The 15321-nt window shown below is 56.1% G+C and overlaps 2 protein-coding genes across 4 annotated transcripts; one reads left to right on the top strand and one right to left on the bottom strand.

The window, feature by feature from the left end:
- The first annotated feature begins 9080 nt into the window (after positions 1 to 9080).
- DCXR (dicarbonyl and L-xylulose reductase) lies at positions 9081 to 12245 on the top strand. The gene is made up of 8 exons (XM_081030110.1): positions 9081 to 9249; positions 9321 to 9418; positions 9895 to 10049; positions 10143 to 10185; positions 10265 to 10364; positions 10442 to 10506; positions 10581 to 10698; positions 10794 to 12245. The coding sequence occupies exons 1-8, from the start codon at positions 9174 to 9176 to the stop codon at positions 10895 to 10897; spliced, it is 759 nt and encodes a 252-aa protein (XP_080886236.1). The 5' UTR covers positions 9081 to 9173; the 3' UTR covers positions 10898 to 12245.
- Positions 12246 to 12392: 147 nt separating this feature from the next.
- On the bottom strand, positions 12393 to 15273 carry RAC3 (Rac family small GTPase 3). Of its 3 annotated transcripts, none has more exons than XM_081030106.1 (7): positions 15077 to 15273; positions 14688 to 14987; positions 14055 to 14126; positions 13766 to 13883; positions 13570 to 13632; positions 13016 to 13175; positions 12393 to 12871 (listed from the first exon to the last, which is right to left on the bottom strand). In XM_081030106.1, the coding sequence occupies exons 1-7, from the start codon at positions 15127 to 15129 to the stop codon at positions 12741 to 12743; spliced, it is 897 nt and encodes a 298-aa protein (XP_080886232.1). In that variant the 5' UTR covers positions 15130 to 15273; the 3' UTR covers positions 12393 to 12740. The 3 variants fall into 3 exon arrangements, with proteins under 3 accessions (XP_080886232.1, XP_080886233.1, XP_080886234.1); XM_081030108.1 differs by having other exon boundaries at positions 12675 to 12871; positions 13012 to 13175; XM_081030107.1 differs by lacking the exons at positions 14688 to 14987; positions 15077 to 15273 and having other exon boundaries at positions 14055 to 14643.
- Positions 15274 to 15321: the final 48 nt, after the last annotated feature.

The raw sequence follows: 15321 nt of genomic DNA, 5'->3' as shown, positions 1-15321 counted from the left end.
CAGATTGGCTATAAAGTGCTTTGATATAGTTCTTTTTATACTTACCTTGCTTGGGATTCAGTAAGCTCTAGGTTCTGTATGTTGATGGTTCTGATCAAATTTTTGGAAATATGGGGCATTAGTTCTTCAAACATTTTTCAGCCCTATTCTCATTTTCTTCTTCTGGGACTTCAATTACCTTTATATTAGATTATCCATCATATGCAGCTGGTTCTTGAGGGTCTATTGATTTCTCTTTGGTCTCTTTCTTTAAATTAGATCGTTTCTTTTTTAATACTTTATTTTTATGAAACTTTAATTGTGCTTTAAATCAGATGCATTTAATATGAAACATTTCACCAAGTTTTTCCATAAGTTGAAATGCAGTCTCATTTTCACTGGTGTTTTTTTTTTAAAGATTTATTGGGGAATGTTGGAGAACACTGTGTTTCTCCAGGGCCCATCAGCTCCAAGTTGTTGTCCTTCAATCTAGTTGTGGAGGGCGCAGCTCAGCTCCAAGTTCAGTTGCCATTTTCAATGTTTAGTTGCAGGGGGCTCGCAGTCCACCATCCCATGCGGGCATTGAACCGGCAACCTTGTTGAGAGCTCGCACTCCAGCCAACTGAGCCATCTGGCCCACCCCCCTCCAGAAGCTCAGCTGCAGCTCGTTGTCTTCAATCCAGGTGTGGCGGGTGCAGCTCACTGTCCCATGTGGGAATCGAACCAGCAGCCCTGTTGTTCAGAGCTCATGTTCTAACCAACTGAGCCACCTGTTGGTTAGCTCCAATAGAAATTGGATCATTTCTACTGATCTGCCTTCAAATTTAATGACTCTTCTGTCATCTACAATCTGCTGTTAAACTTATCTAGTAATGTTTTTTAATTTCATTATTGTGCTTTTAAAGTTTAAAATTTCCATTTGATTCTTTTTCATAGTTTCCATTTTATGCTGAAATTTCCTATGTGTTCACTTATCAAGATGATATTTTCTTTAATTCTTTGAACATATTTATAATAGCAGCTTTAAAATCTTGCTTGGTAAATCCAGACAATTCTTTAATTGGCTGATTTTTTTTCTTGACTATGGATAGCATTTTCCTGTTTCTTTTCATTTCTAGAAAAAATTCAATGTATACTGGATATTGCGGATGATGTGCCATAAAGAGTCTGGATTTTGTTATATTCTTCTAAAGAGTGTTGATTTTCATTCTGGTAAGCAGTTTAATTACTGACTAATCACTTTGAACTTGTTTAAGTTTGGTTTTGTGCATTATTAAGGTTACCTATGGAAAACGCAAGGTCCTCCAAATTAGTGAGACTCAGCCTCCAAACTATTTCCCCTGTGAATTTTATCAGGGCTTCCGAGAGTGGAACTAGAGTAGGCCTACCGCTACTGGTCCTGACATCACAGGTCATGGCAGGATACCCTGGGAGTTGGACTTGGTGTTAATGAGCTCTGCCCATCTGGCTGGGCCAGATCACCCCTGTCGCTAGCCCTGCTGCACCCCTAGAAGCTGTTCTCACCCGACATGTGTACAGCCTACTCCTCAGCCCTGGACTCAGAGGACCCACACACAGGCTGCTGGGCATGGCCTCCTTCTCCCCGATGCCGTGCCCTGTGGTCCCAGCCCCGTCTGCTGCCTCAAACCCTGCCGGACAGGACTATTGCACTCAGGTGTCATCCCAGGCAGGGCATCAGCTGAGGGGTTTCCATCCCCTAGGGAAAAGAGTCTTGTGCTGCTTATTATCCTTTTCCTGAAAACGATGACAGGTGTATTTTGTCATGCTCCGTGATGACTTACAGTGTGAGGGCTAGTCTGAGTGACATCGGTGACATTACCACTGCAAGCAGATGCCCACGACTGTTTGGGCCACATGTTTAGTTTATGGACAGGACAGTATGCTGTACATCTCAGTCCATTTGGACTTGTTCCCTCTGCTCTGGTGGGTGGGGGGCGACTTACAGCACTTCCTGACGAACCAGCCCCATCAGGAGGCGTGAGCTGCTGGCAGGGTGCAGTGGGGCCTAAGAAGAAGAAACGTGTCTGAGCTCGGCCAGCTCTGAGGGCGCTTGTGGACTCTCCAGAGACACCGTCACATTGGAGGAAAGGCCCATCCTCTCCATGTGACAGAGAGGCCGGGGCATGGGGGCAGCAGGCAGAAGAAGCTGAGGAGCCAGTGACCTGGCCTGTGGAGGAGAAAACTGTCCTAAGCCCCCCAAATTTACCATGAACTCAACAGCAGGGCCCTCAGCTCTGGCACTCATAGTGCATGGGGCTGTGTCTGTAGACAGGGGGTGGGGGGCGGTCAGCTCCCCATGAGCTCCTGAGCATGAAAGGTATGGGGCCTCAGTGCCCCATGGTGGAGATGGGGGTGAACAGGGAGGCAGCATGCGGTCAGGAGGCGTGGCGGCTCCTCCCCAGCTCTGCATCCCCACCTGCCTCCTGCCTGGGCCGACTCTGGGAGTAGCTGGTGTGGCTTTCCCCAGGCTACCCAAGGACAGTCCTGAGATTAGAAGGACAGCACAGTCTCCAGGCAAGGTGGGGCTGCAAGGTCTTAAATCTTGTCAATCTTCTCATTGTCCTCAAGAAAACAAAATATGGTGTGAGGAGTCTCTTGGCCTCCCTCCTGGAGGGGCGAGCGTTCCCCAGCGCCCTCCCCCACCATGGTTAGGTTCAAAGCCTCCAGGACTGGGCTCAGCTCCGGGCACTGGGGCAATTCTGCCCCGGCAGGGTCCACAGGAGCCACCTGGAGACTGGGAAGCAGCAGCCATCTCAGGCCGTCACTTGCACCAGGGCGCTATTGGCTGTTCTGCCCCGAGATCCAGCCGTGGGAACAGCTGCAGAGGGTGCCAGGGTTCCGTCCTCGCCTTGGCATGGTTGCCCTGCAGAAGGGGCCTGGGCAGAGGACAAGGCCAGGCCTGGCACCTGGCTCAGCTCAGCATCCAGGATGAACCTGCAGACATTCTGGGGCCTCCTCATCCTGTCAGTCAGATGTGGGCGTGCTTGTGTGCTCTGTGTACACACGTGTACACTCCCATGTGTGCCTGTGTGCAGACGTGTGTGCACACGTGTGTCCACACATCCCTGTGTGCTATTTGCCCGTGTGTGAATGCATGTGCCCAGTCAAGCGTGTTTGCGTGGGTGTGCACACATGTGTATTGTATGTGTCCTGTGTTTTACTGTGTCTGTCCATGTGTGCATGTGTGTTCCCGTGTCCCATGTACACATGTGTGTTCCTGTGCACCCAGCCATAAAAAGAATGAAATCTTACCATTTGCAACAACGTTGGTAGACCTAGAGGGTATTGTGCTAAGTGAGACAAGTCAGACAAAGACAGATACTGCATGATCTCACATATATGTGGAATCTAAAGGCTAAAATGAACAATCACAGCGTAAAGGACTCAGATACAGAGAACAAGTTGATGGTTGCCGGATGGGAGGGGTTTGGGGTGCAGGGTGAAAAAGGTGAAGTGATTAAGAGGTACAAATTGGTTGTTTCAAAGTAGTCATGAGGATGTAAAGTAAAGCATAGGTAGAATATAATCAATAATATTGTTAAAAGTAGTATGTTGTCAGATGGGTACTAGACTAATGGGAGGATCACTGTGTAAATTATATGAATGTCTAACCACTATGTTATATACCTGAAACTAATGTAAAATAATACTGAATGTCAACTGTAATTGAAAAATAAGAAATAAGAAATAGAAAGAAACAGATGTAAAAACAACCACCAAAAATGTTTGTATACTTTCATTACAGGAAAAGAAAAGAGCGTCCTTGGCTTCAGTGGGAAAGAATTCAAACAGTGAGCTGATAGAGTTTAAAGTGAAAATAAGTGTACTTCTCAGAGAGGAAGAGAACAAAGGCCACCCCCAGAGGCAGTGGCGCTCTCTAATCGCTAATGGAAGACAGACCGGTTCCATGCCAGCCTAGGGTTTACCTGTGTTTTCTGCTTCCATGGAAAATTCACTGGTATGGGGGCGGGAAGACTAGGAGACCAATGGCAAGTTTATCTGTAACTTCAGTAAGATGCAAGAAGAATAGGACCAGGTTTGTCTTTAACTCTTGTACTGCACAACAAGAGTGTTTCCTTCTGTGGGCTTAGCTGTGGGAGGGGCCTCATGAATCTCTAGTCTCCAGAGAGATTGCTCTGCATCACTGAGTAACGTCTGTCTGCCGGCTCCGTGTCGGGTGGCACACAGGCAGCAGGCTGGGAACCCAACCTCCTATCCTAGTTCCTTCTGCAAAAATAGTCCTCATGCCTCTTCTTTAGATGACTTTCTTTCTACCTTAGTTGTAAGACATTTGTTTTTCCATATAATACTTTCATCAGAAGAATCGAAATGCTCTCTAGTTTTTATGATGATTACTTCTTTGCCTTGTGATGTATTCACCTTGTTTTCTTGATTTCCAGTCACATGAGGTTTTCTAGTTTTGTTGTTGGTGTTGCTATTGATTTCTAAAGTAATTGCATTTTGGTCAGAAATGTGCTCTATATGACACAAAGCTTAAGAAATGGAATTAGGTAAGTGATACTTGTCTTGAAGTGAATTTTCATAAATGTTCTATTTGTTCTTGGGAAGAAAAGAAAAGCTACTTGGGAAGCACTGATTCTGACAGAAATCTTTGTGGTGGGCTGAGGCGACAGAGGCCTGGTGTTTATGAGAAAGGGAAGGGGGCAGTTCCATCCTTACAGGGAAGCCGACTGGTGCAGAAACATAGTGAGGCTGATTCGAAACAGTGTTTTTAGTTTTCAGTCCCAGAGTCATAACAAGTGCTTTCTTGTTACCTTTGCAAAGAGTTGTTTGGGATACAATGTTGCTTTAGGCTCAGTCCCGAGGTTGTTTAGCCTTTTTAACATCCCAAAGGTTTGAGGAATGAAACAACAAGGAAGGTGGTTCTTCTGGGATGGCAGCTCCTGCTCCATTTGAAAGTGGCTCTATAATGGGCCGGCCCCGTGGCTCAGGGAGCTCCTAACTCCGAAGGCTGCCGGTTCAATTCCCACATGGGTCAGAGGGCTCTCAACCACAAGGTTGCCAGTTCAATTCCTCAAGTCCCGCAAAGGATGGTGGGTTCTCTCCCCTGCTACTAAGATTGAACACGGCACCTTGAGCTGAGCTGCCGCTGAGCTCCCGGATGGCTCAGTTGGCTGGAGCGCGTCCTCTCAACCACAAGGTTGCCGGTTCGACTCCTGCAAATGATGGTGGGCTGCACCCCTGCAACTAGAAAACAGCAACTGGACTTGCAGCTGAGCTGCGCCCTCCACAACTAAGATTGAAAGGACAACAACTTGACTTGGGAAATAAAAGGCCTGGAAGTACACACTGTTCCCCAATAAAGTCCTGTTCCCCTTCCCCAATAAAATCTTTAAAAAAGAAAAGAGAAAGTGGCTCTATTTATGTTCCTTTTTACATTTCTAATATTAAACAATGAAATAAATGTGAGCTATACCTGCATTTAAGAGAGGAATTAAAACAAGTAAGATCATTAGTTTCCAAGCCTCTTGTTCCAGTTTAGGGTCAAGGGGGACCAGAGGCTCTGCTGGCAATTCAGCGCAAAAAGCAAGATCCCCTGGACGGGGCACCCTACCATCGCAGGGCCACGCACACCCAGCCACGCTCACTCATTCAGACTGGGGCAATCTGGAAACGCCAGATCACGTGCACATCTTCGGGATGAGGGAGGAGACCGGAGGAAACACACACACACACACACACACACACACACACGGAGACCGAGCACACGCCACACAGACAGTGGTCCCAGCCAGGAAGTGATTTTGTTCTCATTAACTTATAATGACACAATGTTGGACAACATGTGGTTATTCAAGGACCTGCTGTATTGCCGGTTTTTTAATCTTGCTTTTCCAGATATAAGGAAACTTTTCCTCGTAAGTTAACTTTGACTTACAGCAATTTGGTAAATTACACTTTTGAAAGCAGAATTCAAACATTTATCTTTTTCTCCCTACTTGATCTCACCTGAGCCTGCAGGAGTCAGGGAGATCTCAGAAAGGTGCAATGGCTTTTCTGTCAGGGGCCTCTCTTCCTGCGGTTGTGTCTGGAGGTCCAGCCCCAAGTCTGAGGGAGAGGTGGCAGGGGCCCACCTGCCTGTCAGAGTCATGCCTAAGGGACCTGGCGGAGGTGTCGTGTGCCCTGCCATGATCCCCACACCTCTGCAGACATCGGGCCTGTGAGCCCTGTTCCACAAGTTGGGAGGTTCTCTGAGCAACACCCTCAGGCTCATTTCCTGCAGTGAAACTGGCATCAGAACCCACAGGTGTCAGTGGCACAAAGTGGGAGCGCACGTTAAGTCCTTTGCCCCGCCCCCAGAAGAGTCCACTGATTTGCACCAAGATGTGTTTCCAGTGAGGGGAGGGGATCAGGGGAGTCCTCGGCTGGTTAGGGGCAGATTGGGGGCATGATGGGGTTGTGTTGATGGGGGGGGGCAGCCTTAAGCATAGTATGCCTTGGCCATCATCTAGGGGTACATGGCTCAGGGCTTGCAGAGCTCTGAAAGGGCACTGGGCGAGGCTGGGGCCAGATGGGGGCCAGCAGGGTCAGGAATTGGGGGTGGGCACACATTTCATCTTCCATGAAGGGGAGAGGGCAAATCCTGAAGCCAGCCGATTCCACCGCCCAGCCTGCTTGTGGCCGCAGGATGGAGAATCCCTCACATGGAGAAGATTCCTCTTGTCCATTGCCCTCCTGCAACCCCCAGCCAGCCCTGGGCACCTTCCCTCCCGAGGCTCTGTCCCTGCTCCGCAGCCCAGCAACGGATCTGACCGCTGCCGGTTGAAGAGAGTAGAGGGTCTGTGGAGTCCAGGGAGAGGCCTGGACCCTAGGCCATCCCCAGGGAACATGGGACAGGCTTGAGGGGCTGGGTGCCTGGCCAATCTAATTTATCCTTATCCAACACTCCCCTCCCCCACAATCCAGCTCCTCTTCAGGCACACCCCCACCCCCCAGGCCACCCCTGAGAGGGCAGCCCAGGCTGGGGAGGAGCTTCCTACTGTCCCTGGCTGGAATCCAGGCACAGCAGACAGGGTCTTGCAGCCCAGCGCAGTGGTTCCAGTTGTGCTGGCCTGGGTCAGGCCCTCACGTGGCATGTGCCATCCGGAAGGCTGGGCATGGGTGTCAGTCAGCTGGGCTAGGGCTGTGTCTGACCCTGAGCCGGTGGCAGGGGATGAGGGGCTAGGGTGGGGCCCTCCAGGCAAACATCCTGCTGAGCTGGCAGAGTACAGGGCACAGAGTGGGGGTGGGGAGTGCTGAGGGCGCTTCTGGCCAGCGGGAGGGCCTCCCAGAGCAGGATTTGCACCAAAGCTGGCTTGGGTCAGTCCAGCTGGCCCACCAAGGATTGCAGGACAAGTGAAGGGGTTTGGATACCATTCTGGGGGCAAGAAGCCGCTGAGGGATCTGCATGTGGGCCTTTTTCAGGAAGGACATGGTAGGCCTCTGGCAGGCAGAGAGCAGGGTCCAAGGTTAGAAGGATCAGGCAGGGTTTGCAGGGTGGCGGGGCGTGTGTGCATGTGTGTGTGTGTGTGTGTGCGCGCGCACACGCTACACCACAGGCCAGGCTTCATGGGGAGGACTCTCTTTACTGTCTTTCAGGGGCCTCTCAAATCTGTGCTTCCTGCTGTCCCTGGCCACCCTCTCCTCTAGCCTATCCACATTTCTGGGCCCAAAGCCCCAGGTGACCCAGAGGTCTTGGAATCGCCAATTCCCTATTCCTGGCCACAGACGTTCCTGGGGGCAGTGGTTCTAGACTTTCCCACCATGACCCACAGAGCAAAAAAGGTTGTGCAGGGGGAGCCAGTGCACACGTGGGCATGTGTACCTCTGTAACTGACCCTAAAGACTCAGGAAGCCCTTCCAGCATCCCCCCTGGCTCTGTCCCGCCCATCCTATGCAAGATTTCTAAAGTGCTGGTGGTCTTGTGGGCTGCGGGGTGATTTGGGAGACCTTCGTGGGCATTGGGTACTTCTCCAGGCTTACTTGGTTGTCCAAACTCTTTCTCTCTAGGCACTACCAGTGAGCCACTCCAAGGAATGGGGGCGGGAGGGTATGCAGCAGTCCTTTTTGCCAAATTTCTTTCTTCTCAGAAACAAAGCAAGAGGGCCGGCCCGGTGGATCAGGCGGTTGGAGTTCAGTGCTCCTAACGCTGAAGGCTGCTGCTTCGATTCCCAATGGTCCAGTGGGCTCTCAACCACAAGGTTGCCAGTTTGACTCCTCGACTCCCTCAAGGCATGGTGGGCTTCACCCCCAGCAACTAAGATTGAACACGGCACCTTGAGCTGAGCTGCCACTGAGCTCCAGATGGCTCAGTTGGTTAGAGAGTGTGCCAGTTAGATTCCCACATGGGCCAGCGAGCTGCGCCCGCCCTCTGTAATGAGAATGAAGTCAATGAGCTGCAGCTGAGCTCCTGGGTGGCTCAGATGGCTGGAGCGCGTCCTCTCAACCACAAGACTGCTGGTTCGACTCCCACCAAGGAAGGGATGGTGGGCTCCGCCCCCTGCAACTAAGATTGAACACGGCACCTTGAGCTGAGCTGCCACCGAGCTCCCAGATGGCTCAGTTGGTTGGAGCGTGTCCTCTCAACCATAAGGTTGCCAGTTCGACTCCCGGGCTGTGCCCCCTGCAAGCCCCCTGCAATTAGCAACGGCAACTGGAGCTGGAGCTGAGCTGCACCTTCCACAACTAAGACTGAAAGGACAACAACCTGACTTGGAAAAAAGTCCTGGAAGTACACACTGTTCCCCAATGAAGTCCTGTTCCCCTTCCCCTAATAAAATATTTTTAAAAAAACAGGAAATGTTAGCATTGAGTATTCCATTTATATGTTCTTTATCGTATTAACTACCATACCTTTTTTTTTTTTTTTGTAATACAGTAATCCTCTTGGCAGGGAAAAAATGCTGGCGGGGACTGGCTAAACCAATTTCACGCCCAAGTGGATGGGTCGCCCTCCTGGCAGTTTGAAGATCGCCGCCCCAGGACCCTGACTGCCCCGCCTCAGCTGCGCCCACTCCTTTTGGCCAATCGCTCCGCAGGGGCCTCTATTTAAATGTCCCCGCCCGGCGCCCTGCGATTCGCCCCGCTGCACCCCCGCCCCGCCCAGTATCGCCCCGCCCCGCGCCCTGGGGACTCGGCGTTCCCCAGGCCTCAGCTTGGGGTTGGACGGCGCAATGGCAACGCCGGGCAACGCCGCCTTGGAGCTGGGGCTCGCCGGCCGCCGGGCGCTCGTCACCGGGGCGGGCAAAGGTGGGCCGGCGGCCGGGGATAGCTGGGGGCGGCGGGGGAGGGGCGCCCGCGCTGACCCGCTCTCGCCGCAGGCATCGGGCGCAGCACGGTCCAGGCGCTGCACGCGGCGGGGGTGCAGGTGGTGGCCGTGAGCCGGACCCGGGCCGACCTGGACAGCCTGGTCCGCGAGGTAGGCGCCGACTCGTCCCAGCCCAGCCGGCAGCGGGCGGGGCCGGGGGTGGGTCGGGACGCGCGGCGCCAGGTGCCGGGGCTGACCAAGTCCGCAGGGCGCGCGGACTCCGTGGGCCCCCGAGTGGCCGACAGAATGGCGACGTCCCTGGGCTTGGAAGGAGGAAGAAATGGCTGTCTTGCATGCCCGGGCCAGAGGCGCTCAGGCGCAGGGAGGAAATGGACTTTCGGGAGGCGGTGCCAGGCTCCTGGTCCAGAAGCCGTGCATTGCCTAACGGCCTGGAGGCGCGTTGACTCCCCTCCCCCTTCCTCAGACTGGGATCCTGAGCCCCAGGAAGGCGGCTGGCCCTCGGGGACCCCTGAGTCCTCCCCTTGGTGGGCTGAAAGTTCACCCACACCCAGCCCCGCTGCCTCGCTGTGCCCGTTCTTGGGCAGGGAGACTGGTAGCTGTGCCCTCACCACCCAATACGTACACAGTGCCCCGGGGTGGAGCCCGTGTGCGTGGACCTGGGTGACCCGGAGGCCGTGGAGCGCGCACTGGGCGGCGTGGGCCCGGTGGACCTGCTGGTGAACAACGCCGCTGTGGCAGTGCTGCAGCCCTTCCTGGAGGTCACCAAGGAGGCGTTTGACATGTGAGCGGGAGGGGTGGTGCAGGAACCCTGGGGTGTGGGCTGCCCCTGCAGCAGTAGCCCATCCCTGACCAGGGACTGTCCATCTGCCTGCAGCTCCTTTGACGTGAACCTGCGGGCTGTCATCCAGGTGTCCCAGGTGAGGTGCCTTCAGGGCAGGCTTGGGAACGGCTGGGTGACACCAGTTTAGCCTCACTCGCTTCCCTCTGTGATTCCAGATTGTGGCCCGGGGCTTGATCGCTCGGGGAGCCCCAGGGTCCATCGTGAATGTGTCCAGTCAGGCCTCCCAGCGTGCAATGAGGAACCACACCATCTACTGTGAGCACAGCTGCCCTGGCCCCACCCCCACCCCCACCTGCAGCCCACTCAGGCCCCACTCATGCTACCTCTCACAGGTGCCACCAAGGGTGCCATGGACATGCTGACCAAAGTGATGGCTCTGGAGCTCGGGTCACACAAGGTGAGCCCTGCTGGGGTGCCTCCCATCACTCAGCCCGTGTACCACCTTGCTGACCCCTGCCTATCCCAGCACAGATCCGGGTGAATGCAGTGAACCCCACAGTGGTGATGACAGCCATGGGCCAGGCCAACTGGAGCGACCCCCAGAAGGCCAAGACCATGCTGGACCGCATCCCACTGGGCAAGTTTGCTGGTGAGTCAGCCTGAGCCCCTGGCCTGAGTGAGGGCTGGGAGGAAAGGGTGGAAGGCAGCCCTATTCACCCACAGCCTGCCCCACCCTGCCTGCAGAGGTGGACAACGTGGTGGACGCCATCCTTTTCCTGCTGAGTGACCGGAGCAGCATGATCACGGGCTCCACTCTGCCCGTGGATGGGGGCTTCCTGGCCAACTGAGCCCCTCCACCCCTCCACCCACACAGCCCTGCTCCATGCTGAGTCCTCCCCACCCCGACACCACCACCCCTCCAATAAACACAATTCTTCTGCCCAGTCCGCACACTGATTCCAAGGCGGCTGGCAAGTGGCCAAAAGATGCAGCGCTGAGGGCTGGTGTGGAAGTGAGTCCCAGGTGGGGAGGCACCCACTCATGTCCCAGGCCGGAGGTTTTTCACATCTGGCCAACTTTCTGGCAGGGGCTGGGAGGTGGGACTTTCCAGACTGGCTCCCGAGGGGGGTGAATTTGACCAAGAATGGCCTTTGACCCTGTCCAGAGGCCTCTGGACTGGAAGCAGTGGTGTTTTTAACGAACAGCTCTGGGAGTGCAAGTCTCACATGAATGTGGGTCGACAGTCCTTACAGTTAATGAACAAAAGTGAAACAAGGGGGAGGTATGTTGGAACTTCATTAATTTGTCAGTGACCCGAGCAACGTCTTTGCTGAATCAGATGACAGTTCTCAAATACTGGGGACATTTCCTCAGTTATTCACAGTGTATAAGGACAACAAACATGGCACACTTTTCCATCACTTGAAGTCTACATAATTAATCAAGCCCCAGTTGTGGAATTTGCCAACTCCTACCAGTTTGACCTCATTTAGAGCACAGCTGGGAGGGATGTGCAGCCTTCCCCTTCTATGGTTTCCCCAGCAGATACAGCAGGTATAAATAACCCTGAAAGCATAACTAACGGTAACGTACAAAAGTTAGGAAGTGATGTATTTTGTTTCTAATACAATTAACTGTAAGTTTATGTAATTAATGATGGCTGTTAACAACTGGCTAGCAAAATTCCTGAAAATTTAGCAATTGGCTCTACCCAGCCAGTGTGAGCCCCCCTGCACACCACAAGGGGGAGCCGAGTATGGCTTTCTCATCATAGGTCGGCCTCCGTGTTGAGTCCCTGGATCATGGCTGTTGGGCCTTCCCAGGCTGACCCCCCACTGTTTCTGACTTTCAGCCATGCCCAGCTGCCCACCGGCCCTTCCATTCTCTCCTGTCCACATCACGTTGGTCCTGACCTTCACACTTTTGTCTACACTGGTCTTGCCTGGATGCCTTTTCCCCTGACTTTTCTACCTGAATACTCAGCTCAGTGGCTCCAGCCTGGGCGGGTGGAGGGACTATGGGAGGCTGCCCAAATGGCTCGAAGGGACTTGACTGCGGACTCCATACTTGCCTCCATACCCCCACCATACCTGCAGTGGAGACCACCTCGATCCCGTGTGCCCCTCCCAGAGGCCCGAAGTCAGCACTGGGGGCTTTCTTTTTCCAGAAGAGGTTAAATACACTTTCTCTCACTTCAATCTGGGTACCTCTTTTGGGGACTGAGACAACTCAGCAAGCTGTTTTCTCCCCTATTGTCCAGAGTGTGGGGTCAAGCTCACCCCCTCTGGACCCTTGGCTGGGAGGTAGTTAGGGGCAGGCAGGGGCGAGCAGGCAGGAGGTGTTGCTGGAGAAGGTTTATTGTATAAAATAAGAAAGGGCTGCCCCATCTGGGGCGCAAGGACAGAACCCCCCCACCCCCATTGGGGAAGCCCATCCTGGGGCTGCCCGGGACCCACCCCTGCAGCCTGAGGGAGACCCTGCTCCCTCCTGGCCTCCTGTGGGGGTCAGGGAAGGCTAGAGCCCAGCCCCCAGAAAGGGGAGGCAGAGTGGCCAGGACCCCATTGCCCCAGCCCAGCCCCATGCTTCTTGCCCCTCCCCACCCCCACCACTCCCCACAGCAGACTCAGGGACACTGGACACTCAACACAACAGCAGACACGGGTGGGCGGGGCTGCCCCCAGAAGACGGGCTCTAGAAGACTGTGCACTTCTTCCCTGGCTTTTTCACAGGGGGCGGGCAGAGCACAGCCCGGATGGCCTCGTCAAACACTGTCTTCAGGCCCCGCTGAGTCAGAGCGGAGCACTCCAGGTACTTGACAGAGCCTGAGGACAGCGAGGGGGTGGAGCGTGAGTGGGGGGTCACCGCAGGTGGGGGCAGCAGGGGCAGCCTGGTGTCCCCCGCCCCCAGAGCACACCTCCATTGCCTCCGTTTTCCTGCCACTGGCAGGCCTGGCGGAGCCCACTCACCGATCTCCCGGGCCATGGCCAGGCCTTGGGGGTATGTGATGGGTGCCAGCTTCTTGTCCCGAAGCCGCTCGATGGTGTCCTTGTCATCACGGAGGTCCAGCTTGGTGCCCACCAGAAGGATGGGCGTGTGGGGGCAGTGGTGCCGCACCTCTGGGTACCACTGTGGGGATGGAGGCTCTGACCATACCCCTCGGGCTTCTCCCCAGCCTGGCCAAGAGCAGGCCATGGCTCCTCCACCCCTAGATGCACATTTAGCCCTTCCTGCTTACTGGGTGGGGGAGAAAAATACCCAGCCAGGAAGCTTCAAGGCCTATCAAGCTGCCCTTCTCTGAGAGCCTTGCTCACCACCCCTGACCCAACCCTGCCCCCTCACCATCCCTCCAGGCCATCTGCAGACTCCCTGCCAAGCAGAACAACCGCCTGTGCCACCAAAGGCCAATTTGCCTGTGTAGTCTTCAGGCCAGAGACCCTGTCCTGTCAGGACAACTCCCCTGGGAATACCTCTCCCCACACCCCCACCCCCGTTCAGCCCCGCACCCCCAGCCCTACCCTACCTTGGCTCGCACATTCTCAAAGGAGGCTGGGCTCACCAAGGAGAAGCAGATGAGGAACACGTCCTTGGGAGGGAGAGAGGGGCCCAGGTGGGAGTGCTCAAGGAGGCTCCAAAGAGCCCTTGTCCCCCCTGCATCAGGACCTCAGGAATCCCACCCGTGCCACCCGGCTCCAGGGGCTGGCCCTGTCGTCACCTACAGTTTGTGGATAGGAAAGTGGCCGCAGCCGGTCGTAGTCCTCCTGCCCGGCGGTGTCCCACAGCCCCAAGTTCACTGGCTTCCCGTCCACCATCACATTCGCAGAGTAGTTGTCAAAACTGCAGGAGCAGAGCAGGAAGGGTCAGCCTAAGCCTCGGGTTCTCAGGCCTGCATAGAATTGGAGCTGTCAGCACCTGCCCCCCCCCCCCCCAGCCCAGAGCAGGGCCCGCTGGGCCTGAGCTGGAAGCCCAGGGGAGCGCGTGCAGTGCCCGCCCACCAGCCCCGCTCACACGGTGGGGATGTACTCTCCCGGGAAGGCGTTGGTCGTGTAGCTGATCAGCAGGCAGGTCTTCCCCACGGCGCTGTGGACGGAGGGCAAGCCCACGTTGCTCCCAGGCCGCCTCAGCCCCTCTGCCCAGCGAGGACAACCCCCTCCCATGGAGCCACAGGCCAACTTAGGGTTCCTGGGGTGGGGACAGGGGTCCCAGCGCAGCAGTTCCGCAGCAACCGAGGGCTGGGGGAGGACGACCAGGGCGGGCGGGCCTCCCGGCAGCGGTGGCGGAGTGGTGGGCGCGGGCTGGGTAGGGCAAGCCGCCTCAGAGCCCCAGGCGGAGTTCCCGCCACCGTGCCGCCCGGAGGATGGCAGGGCAGGGAGGGAGGGACCAGCTGAGGGTTCTGCCCAGGTAAGAGGGTTGGCCCCACCCACTGGGAGGCCAGGCGCCGGCCAGGCGGGGGTTCCGGGCTGCATCAGGTGCGCCTGGGCTGGAGGCCTGGCCGGGCGGCCGGCCGGCCCGGACCCCGCCCCACCGCGCCCTCCTGCGCCACGCGCGTCGCCCGTCTCGCCCCGGAACGGCGCGCCCAGCCCAGCCAGGGTCCTCCGGGCCGCCTCCGCCCCGGCCCGCAGCTCCGCGCCGCTCACTCACCCGTCGCCGACCACCACGCATTTGATGGCCTGCATGGGCGCGGGCCGGGCGGGCGCGGCCGCGAGCCGAGCTGCGGAGAAATGCCCGCGCCGCAGCGGCCGCGGACCTGAGCCGAGCAGCAAGCCGAGCGGCCGGAGACAGCCGAGCACCGCCGAGCGCCAGGAGCGGAGACAGCCGAGCGCGCCCGGCGAGGGGCGCGGGCTTTCCGGAGAAATCTGAAGGACGCAGGACCCGGTGCACAACCCCCGAGCTTTTCCCCCAGTCCCGGCGGCGGCGGCGGCGGGGAGGGGCGGGCGGTCTCTGTGGTGAGACGCAGGGCTCGGTGCACGGGGACTCCCTGAGGCCCCTGTGACCCCCGCCAAGGGGCAGTGCAGGCAATTCCCACGCACCTGTACATGCGTTGGGTGGTCTGTGTGCACGTGGTTCCTTCTAGGAAAACCATGGGGTAGGGGCGGCGGCCCACGCACCCTCTGGCCAGGGGCTAGCTGGTGACAACTCAGGTGTTTGCATTCACCGGAGTCCTCCCAAGGTGGGCAGCCGGGGCCCACTGTCCCCGGCCCCTCCTGTATGCTGCAGCTCTACTCTCCCTCCCTGGCAGTAGTCCATTAGTAGGGGTGAGGCAGCCACACGGGGG

Source organism: Rhinolophus hipposideros (assembly GCF_964194185.1).
Source record: "Rhinolophus hipposideros genome assembly, chromosome: 20".
Classification (NCBI taxonomy): Eukaryota; Metazoa; Chordata; class Mammalia; order Chiroptera; family Rhinolophidae; genus Rhinolophus; species Rhinolophus hipposideros.
This window is presented reverse-complemented; position numbering and strand designations above follow the sequence as displayed.